This window comes from Aulonocara sp. 'chitande type north' Nkhata Bay, linkage group LG19 (assembly GCF_057382095.1).
Source record: "Aulonocara sp. 'chitande type north' Nkhata Bay isolate Kocher_YH1m ecotype deep benthic linkage group LG19, A_spYH_male_GT1.1, whole genome shotgun sequence".
In the NCBI taxonomy this organism is placed as follows: Eukaryota; Metazoa; Chordata; class Actinopteri; order Cichliformes; family Cichlidae; genus Aulonocara; species Aulonocara sp. 'chitande type north' Nkhata Bay.
In genome coordinates this window covers 28,491,688-28,507,968 of record NC_141362.1, presented here as the reverse complement: position 1 = coordinate 28,507,968, position 16,281 = coordinate 28,491,688, and the positions used below count along the sequence as shown (strand labels likewise).

Below are 16,281 nucleotides of genomic sequence, written 5' to 3'. Positions count from 1 at the left end.
CCTATGAACCCTATTCAGAGTCACTCGCTTGCACACAATTTTGTTACAAACCTGGGTTTAAGAGATTTGGGAGTGAATTGGTAGTAATATCAGAAAACATATCTACCATTTCTGACTACCTTCTCTGTCTGATTTGGTGATGTGCAGTACGGGGACTCTACAGGGAGCGTGTGCTGTCTCCATCCATGTTCACCTTCTACACCTGAGCCTTCCAGTACAACTCCAAGTCGTGCCATGTACAGAAATACTCTTATACTTCCACATTGGTTGGATAGAGTGGTCTGGCAAGAATCATCAGCTTCTGAATGGAAATAACATCAGAGAGACGGTGCACATTTCAGCACAAGGACATCAGCACACTGGATGAGTACCAGGGTGTCTACATTGACAACAGGCTGAACTGAAAGAACAGCACAAAGGCTGTTATAAGAAGAGTAGTGTCCACATTGAGTTTCCTAAGGAAGCTGAGGTCCTTCAACATGTACACGTGAAGCAAAATGATGGGAAGGCAGTGCACTTTGCCATAGTTGGAACTTGTGGCATCAACAAACTGAATACACTGATTAAGACAGATATAGCGAGCCTTTGATACCGCATGCTGTCACATTGTGTAACACAGTAATAAAAAGATAATAAAATAATAATGATATTAATATTATTAGCACATTTCATCATGACTTCACCTGCTCTAACAAAATAATTTCCCAAATATGGGATTTAAAAGTGTCTCATATTCTCATTCATATTTCATTTTTTTGGTATTCATTCGTTAAATGACGACATTTATTATTGTTTATTATTGGATTTTAACCTTTAATCCGTAAAAAAAAAAAAAAAGGGGGGGGGGCCTATCAGTCGGTATTTTTGGTTGCGCCGGCCTGTCGTTGCTATAGTTACATCAACACAACTGTTGCTTCCGCTACACTGTCGCTGGACCGTCTATTATTGGACCTAAAGAAGAAAAATATATCGCGTATCTTTCACATTAGTAAGACCAGGTGATAAATGTGTTTTGAATTTCACCTCTTTATTTTATCCAACCTCTTTATTTTATCCAAAGATTAAAAGTCACGGAAATTTGAGGCCATTTTCTGTCCTCCGAGCTACGTTCAGCTTAGCGCTTCTGTTCTCCCAGTGTCAGCATGGAGCTCGGAGAGAAGCTCAAAGAGCTCAACTTGACAGCATATGAAGTCGACAGGTTTACGAAAGCTTTCAAAGACGAGAAATTCCGGGAAATGCTCCGGGATTACACCCAAGAAATATCAGACCCCGAGAACAGGAAAATGTACGAAGAAGGGATCAAAATCCTGGAGCAGGAGCGAGGCAACACCGTCGAGTTTATCCACCCGGAACCGTTTAGGGCCATCAAAACCAGCGTGGACGGCAAGCAGAAATGTTTCATCAACATTTGCGCCAGTGATAAAGTTGGGAAGCCTTCATCTAAGTGGGTTGTGTCGGAGAATGGCCGCAGAGGTCAGTGTTGGTCCTTGCCTCACAGTCTGCACCCTGGGAGGCAGGACACAGATCCTAAAGGTAACAAAATGATGATTTATGATGTTGTTTTCCACCCTGACACTACCCGCATGGCAAGCAAAAACAAGAGCTTTCTGGAAATGGTGGACAGTATAGCTATCCAGGGAATCCAGGGCACTTTTAAAGTGACTCTGGACAAAAAGAACATGAGAGAAATGAAAACAAAATACAAAGGCACCCCACAGCCCTGTGTTATAAGAAAAGCCATACCTGGATTCAAAGCCAAGGAGTCTTCAGACCCTCCAGACCCCCTTGCTTTTCCATACCCAGATGAAGAAAGACCGAGCACACAATCAAAGCCCACAGAGGCACCAAGAACAACAAAAAACAGTACTGATTCTAAACCTCAAAGCTTACTGAAAACCAGAGAGCCAACCAAGCCGAACTATACAGTAAAGTATCGATCACTTATTGATCTCCAGGACTTTAGATGCTCTAGAGACTCAGCCCAAAGCCCCAGGCCCAAAGAGATTGTGGTGACTGTTGATTTGCCTCTTCTAAAATCTGTCAAAGACACAAGCCTTGAAGTAAAAGAGAAGCAACTGCTGCTGGAGACCAAGAAACCAGCCTACAGATTGGAACTACATTTAGCCTACCCCGTGGATGAAGACAAAGGAGAGGCCAAGTTCAACAAACAGAGAGGACAGCTCATCGTCACCCTGCCTGTTCTTCCTCATAATTTGCCTCCTGATTTATTTGAAGGGCCAGCAATGGCCAACAATAAGAGTGCAAGTTGTGATGAGAGCGAGGAGGACAAAAGTGAGGTTGAAGAAGAAGACAAACAGAAAAACAGGGAAGGGGAGAAGAGGGAGCAGGAGCTACAGAAAGGGGCTGAATTAAAGGAAGAAAGACAAACTGAAAATCCCATGCAGGAGAAAGGGGGGGAAAATAGTGAAAAAGAGGAAGACGGAGTTCAAGAGAAAGGAGAACAAATTAGGGAAGAGGCGATCGGTGCAGATGAGGCAAAATGGAAGAAGGGCCAGGAACATGTGGAGGAGGAAACAGTAACTGAAGGTCACGAAGGCAGAAAAGCGCAGGAGGAGGACAAATTAAAAGAGGAGAAGCAATGGGCAAAACAAGGTAATCAGAATGAAGATGAGAAGTCAAGTGAAGGTGGATGCGACAGAGCAGCAGAGGATGATGATACTCTGTGTGAAGCTTTTGCCCTGAAAAGAGGCCCAGTGGCTGATGATGAGGGCCTTGTGATTGAAAATCAGCACATTTTAATCTCCACTGAACAATCCCATGGTGCAATAAGAGAGGAAGATGTAAATCTGGCCTCTAGTTTGGAGGAGGCATCCAAAATGAAACCTTCAGATATCCAAGAGAAGACTGAAAAGAAAAAAGCAAATGTAGCAGGAAAGGCGCAGGTGAGATCAATTGTAAAATTCAGTTTGTTGGTACAAGTTTCTACAAACTACTGATTTTTCTCTCCTCTTCTTTCATCAATTTTGTGCCAGATGGAACAAGATGCAGCATTTCAGAACCAGACATCCAGTGACGAAGCCAGAAAAACAGCTATGGATGAGTGCGACACTTCTGAGAGGGTTGTGAAGTCCAAGGATACGCATCCAACACGTAACGTGAAGACATCAAGTGGAGGAGAATCGGGCCAGCGGGTCACCTTCTGCTCTGAAGACGTCACTGTAGGCTCAGCAAAGCAGGAAATGGATGAAGATGACCTGCAGACGGAGCAAATCTCACCAGTCTTACAACGTAACAAGCCTCCACCTGTATTACTGAGGGAAATTGATAAGGATGGAAATGAGATAGTAATCAGTGATCATACATCATCAGCTGGGTTCACCTTCCTAAACACTCTAATGTACGAGCTGGACTGATGGTGCTGTGAAGGATGCAGAAACATTGCTTGTAATTTTTAAAAACCTGACGTTCCTTTTTTGCTGATTTCATGCAAACTTGTGACAAAAATGGGGAATAAATCATTTGGATCCAACAGAATAAAGTACTTAAGACATGACAATGAATACTTTTATTTAATCTTTCACATATGTAAAAATTGTGGGTCATTTGCACAGTAAAAAGCACCTCCCTTTGGTTGTTAGTCATTGACCCTGAGGCACTGTTTTCAGGAAATTTATCTAATCTTGTAATTCCCCTGTCTGATGGAAGTAGGTCAGTGGGTGAACCTGCAGTCTCTTTAAACACAAGGAAGGAAAAAAAAAAAATACTGTTAAGAGACTTGCCAGCAGCACAAGGTTTTGTGCTGCCTGCTATCATAACGTACAGTAAGTGCCACTCTGTTTCAGATGGAGCAAGAGGTAACATATTCATGCTTGTCTCAGAGCCCATTTTGATAAACGGAAACTGCCTCAGAACATAAATGTAAGCATATAACAAACAGCTTGAAGCTCTTTTTAAAAACACAACAAATTTAATATTGTCTTTTCACACAAAGGCAGCATAAGGAAACTACGGCAAAGCCATTTACCACTGCAGCTTCCTCTTCACGTACTCTTAGACTGTATCCCACAATGCTACCTACTGCAGCGCACACATGCGCGTGCACAGAGGTTTCTAGGCGGCAATGTTTTTCGATCAAATAGGTCTCCGTCCTCATCTGGTTCCTCTCTGGAGGGAGTTGTCTAAGAATTCGGAGTAGCAGGAAAGCGAGCAGAAGTGCTGCTCCACCGGTGCGTCTGTGCCTCCCATGTCATCCACCAGCACAACTGTGTGAGAGACTTGGTGGAGGTTCATGCTCACTGCAGTCTTGATGTAGAAACTGATGCAGATGCAACCGCAGTAACAGGTCTTGGCTATTTTGAGGTCCCGACACAAGTGAGCAGGGATAAGGTGAGGTCCATATGGGATTCTGTAAAGTGACAGAAAGAATAAAGGATTAATGAGTTTTATACTTGCTAGAGAACCACAGTGAGGTCTAAACTGGATGCAGAGCAGCATGTAAATCTAACCTGAGATTGGCCACGGCTCTGGAGGCCAACTCCTGAAGTGGAAGTGGGAATGTAAGCTGCATTTTGTGGTCCAGAGGGTTGGGCTGGATGAATGGATTTCCGAACAAGTCCAGGTTCTCTAGACTCAGCTTGCGGAAGTCACCGGGCAGTACAGTCAGCTGGTTGTGTGCCGCGGACAGGAACCTCAGCTTCGAGAGTCGGCCGATGTGGAACGGCAAACACAGGAGTGCGTTATCGTCCAGTTTAAGGTTCACGAGTTCTCTGAGCTGGCAGAACTGAGCAGGGAGCGTCTGTAAGCGATTCTGGCTGAGGTCCAGGTGTTGGAGGGTCCGCTGGAGGGTGGACAGACAGAGTGCCTCGCTGAAGGCTTCCAGGTGGTTATTGTGAAGGATGAGTTCGGAAAGACAGCTGAGGTCACCGATGGTGGCAGGAAGTTTCTTGATATGGTTGTTACTGAGGTCTAGCTTGCGCAGAGCTGAAAAAAATCAAACAGAAACACCTCAGCTTAGAGAGCAGAGTCTACTCTGACACACAAATTTTCACTTTTTAGGAGTCTGGGGTCTTGAAATGGCTTTTTCCCCATGTGTGACTTGGAGCTACACCCAACTATTTATTATTGGATTTGCATAGACAAGGAGACATGGTACCTTTAACCAACTTGACTCACTTATTTTATTTATCAATTTACCTTTGAGTGAAAGCATTCGCATGTCCACGCGTGACAGTTTGCAGTACGACACCTGCAGCTGCTCCAGGGAGTGAGGGAAGTTGGAGGTGAGTGGGTAATCCTTCTTGGAGACGATAGCGAGCTTCTTCTTGGGCTGCTCTACGTCTCTGGCGCGAACAGGAGTCAGTGTGGACAGAGGAAGGCTGCTCGTGTCACTCCCTCTGTCTGCCAGACGAGCCGCCGAGAGAAAGTTCTTCAAGCTGTTGGAGTCGGCCTAGAGATAGATAAATACAGTTACTCTGGATCAGTGGATTAACAGGAAACAGCAGTTTCACGGCTCCTCAAAGGTCGCTGTGGTGCATGACTAGATTCACTGAAATATCTAACCCAGATTCCCTGACCTAGAATGCTCTGACATACTTCTTTTGAATGAACAGGATGGACTATATGCAGCTGGGAGTGAGAGATTGTCGGTTGGATAGAAAATAGAGGAGTTGGAGACAGGTTTGTGCACCTGTACAGTGCACTGACAGGTAATTTAATCCATTTACTGTAGGAGAAGTAGAATGTTTACAAAACTGTGGCCAAGCAGGTTAACCGAGGTTTGGTTTACACATTTCTCCATGTTTACCTGCTCAATTTAAAAGCCTGTGAGAAGCTGTGTGCTTTCTAAGAGTGTGACGCGTTAAACACCTCGGAGGGCTGTGCAACATAAGAAAAACAAACAATAAGTCATCTAAGCTCTCTGCTATGGCATGAACTGGGGTTGAAACTGACGTGTGTATGTGTGTGTGTGTGTGTGTGTGTGTGTGTGTCTGTGGTTGACAAATGAGTCAGAGAACATAAAGTTCTTTTTCCAGGACAGACAAAGAGAACAACCATTCCAAGGGCCAGCACTACAATGCAAAATTAGACTCTTAGCAAGGTACTTAGTGAGCGGGGAGGGGGCTTTAATACAGTGACATGATCCTATGACAGGGAAGTAAGCTAAGCCTACTTGCTGGCTTGAATTCTGTGTTTATATTCATTCTTCAGTGTTCTCAGAAATCTGAACACCAACTAAAAGAATAAGGCTAAGACTATTCCAGGCACATCCAACAACAGCCTGTTAATCAAACAAAGTGTCTTCTGTCCTCTGAGTTTTCCTATTACACAGACTCAAACAAGACTGCTTAGGCGGCTGAAGCAGGTTTTGTGTATTTTTCTAATATTACAGTTTAAACATCCTCATAAAATACATCACTCTGCTGTGAGAAATGTAAAAACAATGTAAAAATTACATGTTACAGTCAAACTTTTATTAACTAGCTGACTAAAAGCTCAATAAACAACCATGTAACAGTGGAATTGGACAGTTAGTTAATGCAAAACAATTTGTTTCACTCTTGTAATGTACATACATCTTCTAATTTAATTCAGGGTCTTTAGTTGTATACTCTTTACTAAGACTGCAGTCACGGTGTGCTCTATGTCATACCTTGCTCAAGCAAATGTCAACAGCAGGTTCCTTTAATCTCACAGTGGCCTTGCCTTCCTCCACAAACCAAGTGAAGAACTTCTCTATGTTGCCTTTTAGCTAGAAGAGAAATAAATGGTCAAATTTCAGCGGTGGGAAAAAACATTACACAACTTCAGGGCGGTGGTGCATCAAGCAAGTTAAGACTGGAATACTGAATTTCAACATTCAACAGCTAGGTGACAACAGCTGCAAACGTTTACATCAGAGGCTGACAAAATGAAAACAATATGACGAGGGTTTCCAGTTTAGGTCACTATTGGAAAAATAATGAATATTTTAAAAGGCAGATCTGATTAACTCCAGCAGTACTTTCCAGTGAGATTTTCCTGTTTGTTCTTTAGGTAAATTTGGGATTTTTTTTTTCTTTTTCTTAAATATCATTTAGTGTGTGTGCACAGGAACTAGTGAATTTCTATTTGAAAAATGATCCAATCTTTAACTCACTATGAAAACTGGTCATAGATCAATAAACTAAATGATTAATATATTAGCTGCTGGAGCTTGAAAATGAAAAGAAAAGGTCTGTGTGTTCTCACTGACCAATAAACAGCACAGGCAGTGGTTTTCTGGTATTTGCGAAAAAAAAGATTACTGGTATTAAAACTGTCTTAAATGACTTGTTAGGGTGTAATCTGTCAAACACATCTAAAACATATCTCTCATTAATGATATAAATACACTTTGAGTCAAAAATTATGTCATATGTTTTTGGCAAAGTGGCTTTTCTATATCTTTCATTTATCCAGGTAAAAAGTGTCACTGACATTAAAAATGCCTTTTACCAAAACAGGTCTAAACAAGAGGAGAGCAGAAATTGTAACAAATATAACATACTAGTTCTATAAAGATATCGTAGGTGGCCACTATAATACAGAACAGAGTCATAAAGAGAGCAGCAAAACAGGTAATTTCTCTATTTTATATATACCCCCTTACTAAATCCAGTTGACTATAGTCTACTCATCAACTTAAGGAAAGATATTAGATTTTAAAAACACATAAACATCAGCGATCACTTTTTGGCACAACACCGTAACATTTCAAGTATATTTTACTTTATTAAATATTCTAAACAATGCTGAGTCGCCGGATCAACTGATAGTTTTCACGATTTAGTAAGTTATTAACTTTTTAGAGCCGTGCCGTTGGGTTTCATTATATATTTATTTACTTTTTCCCCCTGAGTGTCTGAAAAGCAAGGCATGATGGGATAGCGTCACTTCACTTCTCATGCCATCCATGACATAACAAACAGACGCCAGAAGAACTAAATTACACGTTTCTGGTCTTAAAATGTACTTTGAAAAATTGAGTAAATTAAATAAAATAATTAGCTTTAATCATCTTGTAATTTGCTTACTTTAGGGACCAAATAAAAACAGACGCACCACACCCAGAGATAAACATTAGCTCCAGACTGAACAGATAGTACTTGCTGTACAATAGCTTTTAAAGTAAGGAGTAAAATACCTTGTACTTTGATCCGGCTCTGTCTTTGGCTGTGCAGATCATCAAGTAGATGTTGCTGCGCTGAGTCGTCTTGTCCAAATGCTTTCCAATAGAGAGCACTGCTCTCGTCCCTTTGCCTCGACTTTTCATCCCAAACGTCGGCAGCATCCGATTCACCACCTCGACATCACACTGGAGCTTCATCGCAATCTCTTAAGTAACAGACTTAAGTCCGGCCTAACGCCGCGTCACAGTGAGCAAATGCTTGAAAAGCATACCAGGTGGAAAACTTCCGTGAGAAAGTTAGGCTAGCTCGAAGCGTTTGTGGTTAGGCTGGCGACACATCCGTGCTCGTTATGGATGTCAACAACAGACCAGCCTTTTTCACAGAGCCGCAGCTGCATTTAAACCGCTGACGAAAAAATGAGCCGGCATCTACCGCGGGGATAGTCACTTGGGTTTTCCTCGCATTAATTTGACTAAGCTACAGAGCTCAGTGAACGTTCTCGGCTGTCAGTTGGTTTGTTAGCTGCCGTTAGCACAAACCTCGCGTGTATAGGGAAGTGACGTCAGGGAGGCGCGAGACCAAGCCCGCGATAAACATGTACACATACCGACCACTTCATTTGGTACTCCAGTTTGACTTAAGAAGTGCTTTAATTCTTATTTTTTTAGTGTTTTGTACAACAAATTCCTACCCTATGATCAGAATATAAAAGTAAAAATTAAGGCTATCCAAAGTTTTTTCTAATCTTCCAATATGAGTTATTATACTTTTATATTATCTTACTAGTTTTTATTTTGTTTTGACTTTTTGTTTGGGAGTTTGTAGTTTTTATTGTTTGAAAATGTTTAGTTTTACTTGGGTTTTACAAATATTTTATACTTTGATATGAATACTTATTATTTTTACAGATTTGGTATTAATGCCCATATTTATTTATTGTATTACTCCGGCCAAAGTATAACGCAAAATTCCTATAATTTCTAGCGCCTGACTGGTACAGGATCTTTAAGACTAGCTGATATTTTCGGGATTTTAAAAAGCGATCCGCCAGTGTTTAGACACACTAAACATAAACAGATTACTCATGAGTCCTCAATAAGATAATATAAAAATGAATTTAAAAATGGTTTTATTGTCACAACAAATCACTGGTTACTTCAGCTTATGTGTTCCTTCCTCCAGTTGTGTGAGTGGCCACTAGTGGACAAACTATGCAACATCAATACTAATAACATATTTATTTGGCCCTTATAAATACTGATACAGATATATCGGCAAATAACTAATATCAGCCTCTCAGATGATAATAATTTTAACAAAGATCTCTCTATAACACATATAGGTTATTTTATATAGCCTACTAATGACTTTTTGCAAATTATGTAAATGCCTGACATAAAATAAAATGAAATAAAATATTAAGTGGCCTTGTGCTTTTCAAACTACAATTTGTAGTGTGCAAATTTAGAATGGTTTTACATTAAAATTGTAAATTTGTTTATAAACATTAATCTGGTTAATATTAATTGAATAATATTGATGTGTAACAATCTTCAAAATAGAAAATCTCCTCTGAAAATAAGTGGAAAACGGAGTATTACCAACGGTGCTTTGTAGTAGGCAGATGAAAGAAAAAAATTGTTCATTCGATAATAAGAATGTCACTATTTAAACATTTTCTTTTTTTTTGGGGGGGGGGGGGGGGGGGGAATCCACCAATTGTTACAATAAGTTGCATGAGTTGAATGAGATAAAAGGATTGATAACTTCCAGTTTAAAAGGATCAAATCTTTCTCCTCAGTTAAAGATCTTAGTCTTAGAACCCCAAATTTTACTAGAAATTCTTCTAGAAAAACATTTTGAAGTCTCTAACAATGCGCAGTTACTTACTATGCTAATAAGACTGGGTGAATTTAAAGTAGAGTGAATCAAAAACTTAGCTTGCTATTCAGAAAATGAACTCTCCAGTCTAAAAGGCATGCTGAATTTATTTTTGTATCAATATATGCTTCATTTGTACCACTCGTCCCTCTGGTGTTATTTGAAGTGAAGTCCCAACTCTATCTTTAGAGTTTGTGCCCTTGCAGTTAAGGACAGGAGACGTAACAGTGAGCTGTGAGTCTGAGAGTGTGTGACATTGTCGCTTTGGATCAATGTGATCAGAGAAAAAAAAAAAAACTTAACTCAGATCTTGTTTCCTTGTTTTGTCTCCTTTCTTTCTCATCTTGTGCTTTGAGGGCCCCACAGACACACATGTTATAATATTTGTTACAGTTTATTAAAAAGTCATTTTATTAGTGATAACATTCATTGGGATTTTAGACATTTTGACACCTTTATTGTTTTCACTTAGACATTCACATCACGGTCTTCAGTTCACATGTTCCACATTGTTTTTTTCTAGGTCTCAATAAAAAATAACATTAAAAAAAGTCTTTGGCTTCAACCTGGCGTGTCTTAATTTTTCAAATGGTCTGCAACAACATGCAACTTTTTAAATTTTACCTCTTTTTCTTACATGTGCCTCTGAATGGATCAACGCTCTGTAACCATAAAGGTACCTCACCCACCCACACACACACATGCAGCAAAGACATGAAAATTCCAAGATAAGACTCCCTGGTGTAGCAACAGGATGTGGATGAAGTTCAGTGCTATCGCTATCTGTAACTTTTTTCAAAATAAATAAATTAACACTCTTGGTTTCCTTTTGTTTTAATTTCTTTTTACTGTGAAACTTGCTAAAAGTGCATATTTGATCCACATAGCAATGAACCCCACCATACCCTCCATCATATCTGATATTAACCACTGTCTCACAAGGCCGTCTCCACACAGGATGACCCCCTCCGTACATAGTAGCGCCTCACTTCCCTCCCGCCTTCGCTGCCCTCGGACCGGTGCACAATGAGAACAGGAAAGAAGTGTGCGTCTCTGTACGTTGGTGGACTGTTGCTGAGCGCCAGCTGGCTGGAGTCCGACCGGCAGCACTGCTCGTCCGCGCAGCAGGGCTCCGTCAGATTGCTGCTGCGACTCCCTCGATGGGAGCCGTACATGCGGCAGAGGGAAAAGCGAGAAGTGTCCAAGGAGAGGTGCGAGTGGAACAGCGCTCCGCGGCAGGACAGGATGGAGGAGCAGCTGGAGCTGGTGATCGTCCTCCTCCTGCCTCCTCCAGCTCCTTGTCCGCTCAGCTCGCTGCACTGCTCGCAGTCGTCCTGGCTTTGGAGCGCTCCGTAGCTCTCAGCAGTCTGGCTGCTGTCCAGTAGAAGGCAGTTAGAGGAAGACGTGTCTTGTAATGAATTAGAAGCCCCTGTCCTCATGTTTAACAGCATCGCCTCAGAGTAGCTGGGAATCACCTGGCGATTGCAGCGTATGTGCCACTCCATCTCAGTGCTGTCCAGCGTGTCAACTCTGGGAATAACGCAACCAATATTTCTCCCCACAGGCCTGTCTTCATCTAGAGGGGAGGGGCTGCTGTGGGTGTACTCCAACCCAAACAGTTTCTCGATGCGGTAGTGCACGTAAGCAGTGCGGTACTCCGTGAGCACTCTTAGAGGCCAGGAAAGCATGAGCAGAGCTGCCAGCCAGAAGGCAACCTGGGAAGTGTACCAAGGCATGCTGTCTGGGTCTACATAGGCTAAGAGGTTTTCTCTGAAGTCCACATTCTTCAGCTGCATCCCCTCCCGAGCCTCCATGTAATCATCCAAACCTTCGATTTCAGAGAAGAACCTGGCTCTCTGGCTGAGGTAATCATTTTCTGGGCCCGCCTCGGTGAAGCTGAAACACTTGGTGAAGCGCAGGCGAATGGCTGGATGCCTCTCCAGGCCTCTAAGGTCACGTGATACATCCTTCATGCCACAGTGGCTGTAGTCAAACTCGCCCTCGGCCACGTGAGTGTTGACTCGCTCGTGGTACACCTGCGTGGTGGTGTACGCATCCCCGTTACGATACCGGGTCACCTGTCGTGTCCGCCGGACAAAATGGTAACTGATGGCTTTCCACCATATGCAAGGCTGGGCCCGCTGCATCCGAAGCACCCGCTCGTACACGCTGTCCACGTCTGCCTTGCACTGCAGCTCGCTCCTGGCCCTGCAGTGCCAGCACTCCACAATATACAGCACGTAGAGCATGAGCAGGAAGGCCAGGGGGATGTAGATGAGGCCGTCCGAGCAGGGGCTGTCGTGGTAGATCATAGCGTGTCCTCCGATGCCCACCCCAGAGGCGCCCCGCAGGGAGGAGGTAAAGGAGGATGTTAAAGAGGAGGTGAGGGCAGAGTTGAAGCTTATCTTGGTGACCCGGGTCAGCTTACACCAGGCCACTGCACCCAGGCAGCTGTACATGAGCAGGGAGAGCACCAGGCAGCGCCAGTGGGACTCCCGACAGACGCAAGCACCCAGGGACTGCTTGACTGGACGCTGCTGCAGAGAGAAAGAGAGAGCGAGGGAAAGGGATGGAAAAGAAATGAAGGGGAGAGTAATGAAAAAACACACTTAAAGCAATGAACCCGCTAAACATGGCAGCGATTTTAAGGCTCGCAGCAGAAATGCAAATGAAAGTGGTTAAGCTATAAATCGAAGCGCTTTTTCCCTACCTAAGCACAGAGAAAATCACACTGAAGGAAGAACACTGGGATTCAGCAGGGACTGTAATGTAAGTAAAACATGTACAAGTGAGTTAACCGGATCATATGCAATACCATATCAAAAACAAGAGCAATTATGAGAGCAATTAAGCAGATCAAGGGAACTTTTTTCTTGATCCTACACCGGTTACTGTGGAGGACCACCTTCTGTAGATTGTTCCTGGATAATAGCGGCTGCTTATTAAAGAGTCTTATTTTCTAATTCTCTTCTGAGTCTGGAGACAAACGTTTGTGCCTGCGGGCGCACAGAGACAGCCGCTTAACAGCAGCATACAGAGAACAATGGTGTACATGACTATGATAGAATCTGATAAAAATGTAAATAACAACGGCAGACAGCATCTGATCTTTTTAGGTAAGGTCAGGTGTATTCGTAAAAATCAGATCACCATAATAAAGGTAAAAAATAAAGTGGCAGAAATCAAGTATTGCATGATGTTGAGAGAGAAACAAGATTTATTCCTGAAAGAAAGACTCTTAATGGAAGTGTCGGCATGGATACAAGCTTTTTTCATGCTATTTTGCAAAACAAAGTTCCACCAGTTATCAATAATGGAAGCAGTTTGTTTGTTCCATCTCCAAACAACACATTTTAGTTGCATTAACAGCTAAATTACAGCTAAAGTAAATAGAGGTCGACTGTAACTGAACACAGTGGGTTCACAGTGGCTCATAGCTCTGTCTCCTCACACAAAGAAGGTCCTGGCTTCACATGCACCAGCTGGGTGAGGCTGCATGGAGCTGTATGTTCTCCGTGTACTCTGACTTCCTCCAGAAACCTGCATGTTAGGTTAATGGGTGATTCTAAACTTGCCGTAGGTGTCTGCTTGTCCAGGTTGCAGCCCTCATTTTGCCCCATAACAGCTGAGACAGACTCCATCCTCCGCAACCTCTGAACAGGATAAGCAGTTAAGAAAATTTATAGATGGACCACAGTTAATTTCAGTTATGAAGCACTAGTACTTCTCTTGAACATGTCCATTTTATTCTACTTGCAGTTGGCCTATACTGTTCTTAGTAAAGAATAAAATATATCTCAAAGCTTTTAGCTACCCAAAGAAATAGTAGGGTAAAAGTATCTTTTTTTCCACTTTTTTTTCACTCTCCCTTGAGTACATGTCCTGAAAGCTTCTCTTGTTACCACTTTGTCACAAACCCATCCATCACTCTGCGGAGCACTGGGAGGTTTGGAGCGGAGCGCCCAAACAGAAACATAAAGTGCTCCCATTTGCAAAACTGAGCAGCGGTCAAACAGTCCTATTCAGCAAACACACTGGCTGAATGCTATTTCATCAGTAACACTAACAGTCAAAACTTCCAGAGTGCATAAAGAGAACCTTAGCTCAGACTATTTACTGAAATTAAATTGACTGCATTTTGTCAAGCAATTATCTGAGATTCCTGATTTCAAATGCTTAAATTTGTTTTTGTCTCGTGGTGATATTCCTCCACATTGACTACCTCTGGTGTTTTATGGAGTGAAAGGATTTATGCTGACAGCCAGCCATTCATTACTGCACTGCCACAGGGGTGGAGATGCCTTACACTGTCGGTTCCACCTGAGTTATTTGTGGAGCAAATGAGGGATTCGGTTCTTGTGAACCAGAGAGGGCGGACTTTGAAGCGGCCCAAGCCTTGTGACTGCAGACATCATAGGTGCGACATCTGAAAAAGGTTACCCTTTAATAAAAAAGAAAAGCTGACTCATATATGCTAGATCCTTGGTCATGGAGACAGTTTACAGGAAGCTGAACTCAGGAAATGTAAGGGAAAAATAGGCACAAGTTGTTTGCAACCACAGAAATGTGGTCAGAGTCATCCCCCTGCAGACAGAAGCACAGTAATTACGCGATGACAGTAAACACCAAGGGCGTGGAGGAACTAATGCAGACACATGCATGTAAACTTGTGTTGTGCAAGACTATAATCTGTGCTTTTGTCGTTACAGTACTTTTCCACATCACTCGAGTGTGCTGCCACTATGTCAAATTAACTATTGTGACATTTCAAGAAGCAATGATGCTGTTTGGCTGCAGGTGAAAGTGATGGCACAGAGATGACTGCACGGGGCACCAAAAAGGCAGTAATGAAACAAAACCGCATGTTTTGTGTGGCTTTTCCTCCTACATTTGAACAATGAACATATGGCTCTTTATTACCTACTACTTACTTTTCTGGAAGTTATCAGAGAAGAAAAAATAATGACTACATCTGTCTGCTCTTACCTCCTCCGGGACATCACTCTCAGCCGGTGAGTCCTCCTCCTCCTCTTCTCCATCAACATCATTGAGACCGCTGGCCGCCGCGTCCTCCGCAGAGTCCTGATCGGATGAGAGCATGCTGCACTTTTTCGCATGTCCGAGAGAAACTGGAAGCTCACTCCTTTTTATTCACTTGCTTCGCTCCTAATAGCGCTCCGTTCGCTCCCCCCTTTGGTGGCCCCCTCAGCCCCGAGGCGTCTGGGCCGGAGCCAGCAGGCTGCTGCTGCTGATGTTGCTGCTGTGCGGAGCGGGAGTCCCGCGCTGCTCCCGGAGGAGGGGGGCGGGGTTCAGGGAGTTCACCGCAGCAGAGACAGCAGAGGTTAACCATGATGCAGTCAGTGTACTAAGTCAGTAGCTGAAGTTACCTGAGAAAGACCATAAAAAAGGGGCATCGCTGCATTTGTTAACGCAGGCACTAAGTGGATCCGAAACGCTGGTATGAAATGTTTTACGACGACAAAGAAGACCGCACTCATTTCCGGTTAGGATCAAACGGCGTCCTTCACAATAAAAATGCATTCTTTTTTTTTTTTTAATTGATTTAGAATAGATTTGTCAAAATATATACGTTAAATTGTTATTATTTAATCATTATATTTGAGGACAAAAGAATCTTCTAGAAATTATGAAATTTAAGTCAGTCAAGTTATAATGTTTTTATAACTAGTTACATTTTAACCAAACAACAAATACAGCCTTACAATAAGGCTAGGTTTTCTAATATGTTAGGCTATGTCTTTGTTTTTGACACATATATTTTACTTGTGTGTTTTGTTTTGCTCTGGTCGCTTTTTTTTTTTTTTTTTTTTTTTTTAACTTGGGTTAAGTTTGAGTACCATGTGTTTTTTTTATGTTATGATTGTGGATGGTGAATGGTTATCTGTCTCTCTGTGCTAACCCCGCCACCAATATAGCTCATTTTATTGTTTTTGTTTGTTTTTATTCCATATTTATTCCATTAATTCGATCGATCTACGGTTTTATCTTTTTTGGTTTGACCAACTTATAAAGCACTTTGCTCAACCTTGTTGCATTCAAATGTGCTATAGAAATAAAATTGACATTAAAGTCTGACATTTGCATGTCCACTAATATATGTCATATCATTTTTCAGTGATATTTATATTGGTAAGCAGTGTTGGGCAAGTTACTTTGAAAAAGTAATTAATTATAGTTACTAATTATTTCTTCAAAAAAGTAACTGAGTTGGTAACTGAGTTACAATATTCTAAAAGTAATGAATTACTTATAAAGTAACTATTGCATTACT

The 16,281-nt window shown here is 42.2% G+C and overlaps 3 protein-coding genes across 5 annotated transcripts; 1 reads left to right on the top strand and 2 right to left on the bottom strand.

Moving 5' to 3' along the window:
• Positions 1–881: 881 nt before the first annotated feature.
• Positions 882–3,511, top strand: dnaaf2 (dynein axonemal assembly factor 2). The gene is made up of 2 exons (XM_086273925.1): positions 882–2,903; positions 2,994–3,511. Exons 1-2 carry the CDS (start codon positions 1,143–1,145, stop codon positions 3,372–3,374), a joined length of 2,142 nt encoding a protein of 713 aa, XP_086130051.1. The 5' UTR covers positions 882–1,142; the 3' UTR covers positions 3,375–3,511.
• lrr1 (leucine rich repeat protein 1) lies at positions 3,512–8,660 on the bottom strand. Of its 2 annotated transcripts, XR_015126325.1 has the most exons (6): positions 8,123–8,660; positions 6,611–6,709; positions 5,155–5,407; positions 4,467–4,941; positions 3,986–4,366; positions 3,512–3,692 (listed from the first exon to the last, which is right to left on the bottom strand). XR_015126325.1 is itself a non-coding variant. In XM_086273927.1 (5 exons), the coding sequence occupies exons 1-5, from the start codon at positions 8,303–8,305 to the stop codon at positions 4,111–4,113; spliced, it is 1,266 nt and encodes a 421-aa protein (XP_086130053.1). In that variant the 5' UTR covers positions 8,306–8,660; the 3' UTR covers positions 3,512–4,110. The 2 variants fall into 2 exon arrangements, 1 of the variants encoding a protein (XP_086130053.1); XM_086273927.1 differs by having other exon boundaries at positions 3,512–4,366.
• Positions 8,661–10,257: 1,597 nt separating this feature from the next.
• On the bottom strand, positions 10,258–15,594 carry LOC147307239 (transmembrane protein 151B). Of its 2 annotated transcripts, XM_086275442.1 has the most exons (3): positions 14,976–15,075; positions 12,700–12,751; positions 10,258–12,526 (listed from the first exon to the last, which is right to left on the bottom strand). In XM_086275442.1, exon 3 carries the CDS (start codon positions 12,446–12,448, stop codon positions 10,925–10,927), a length of 1,524 nt encoding a protein of 507 aa, XP_086131568.1. In that variant the 5' UTR covers positions 12,449–12,526; positions 12,700–12,751; positions 14,976–15,075; the 3' UTR covers positions 10,258–10,924. The 2 variants fall into 2 exon arrangements, with proteins under 2 accessions (XP_086131568.1, XP_086131567.1); XM_086275441.1 differs by lacking the exon at positions 12,700–12,751 and having other exon boundaries at positions 14,976–15,594.
• Between the last annotated feature and the right edge of the window lie 687 nt (positions 15,595–16,281).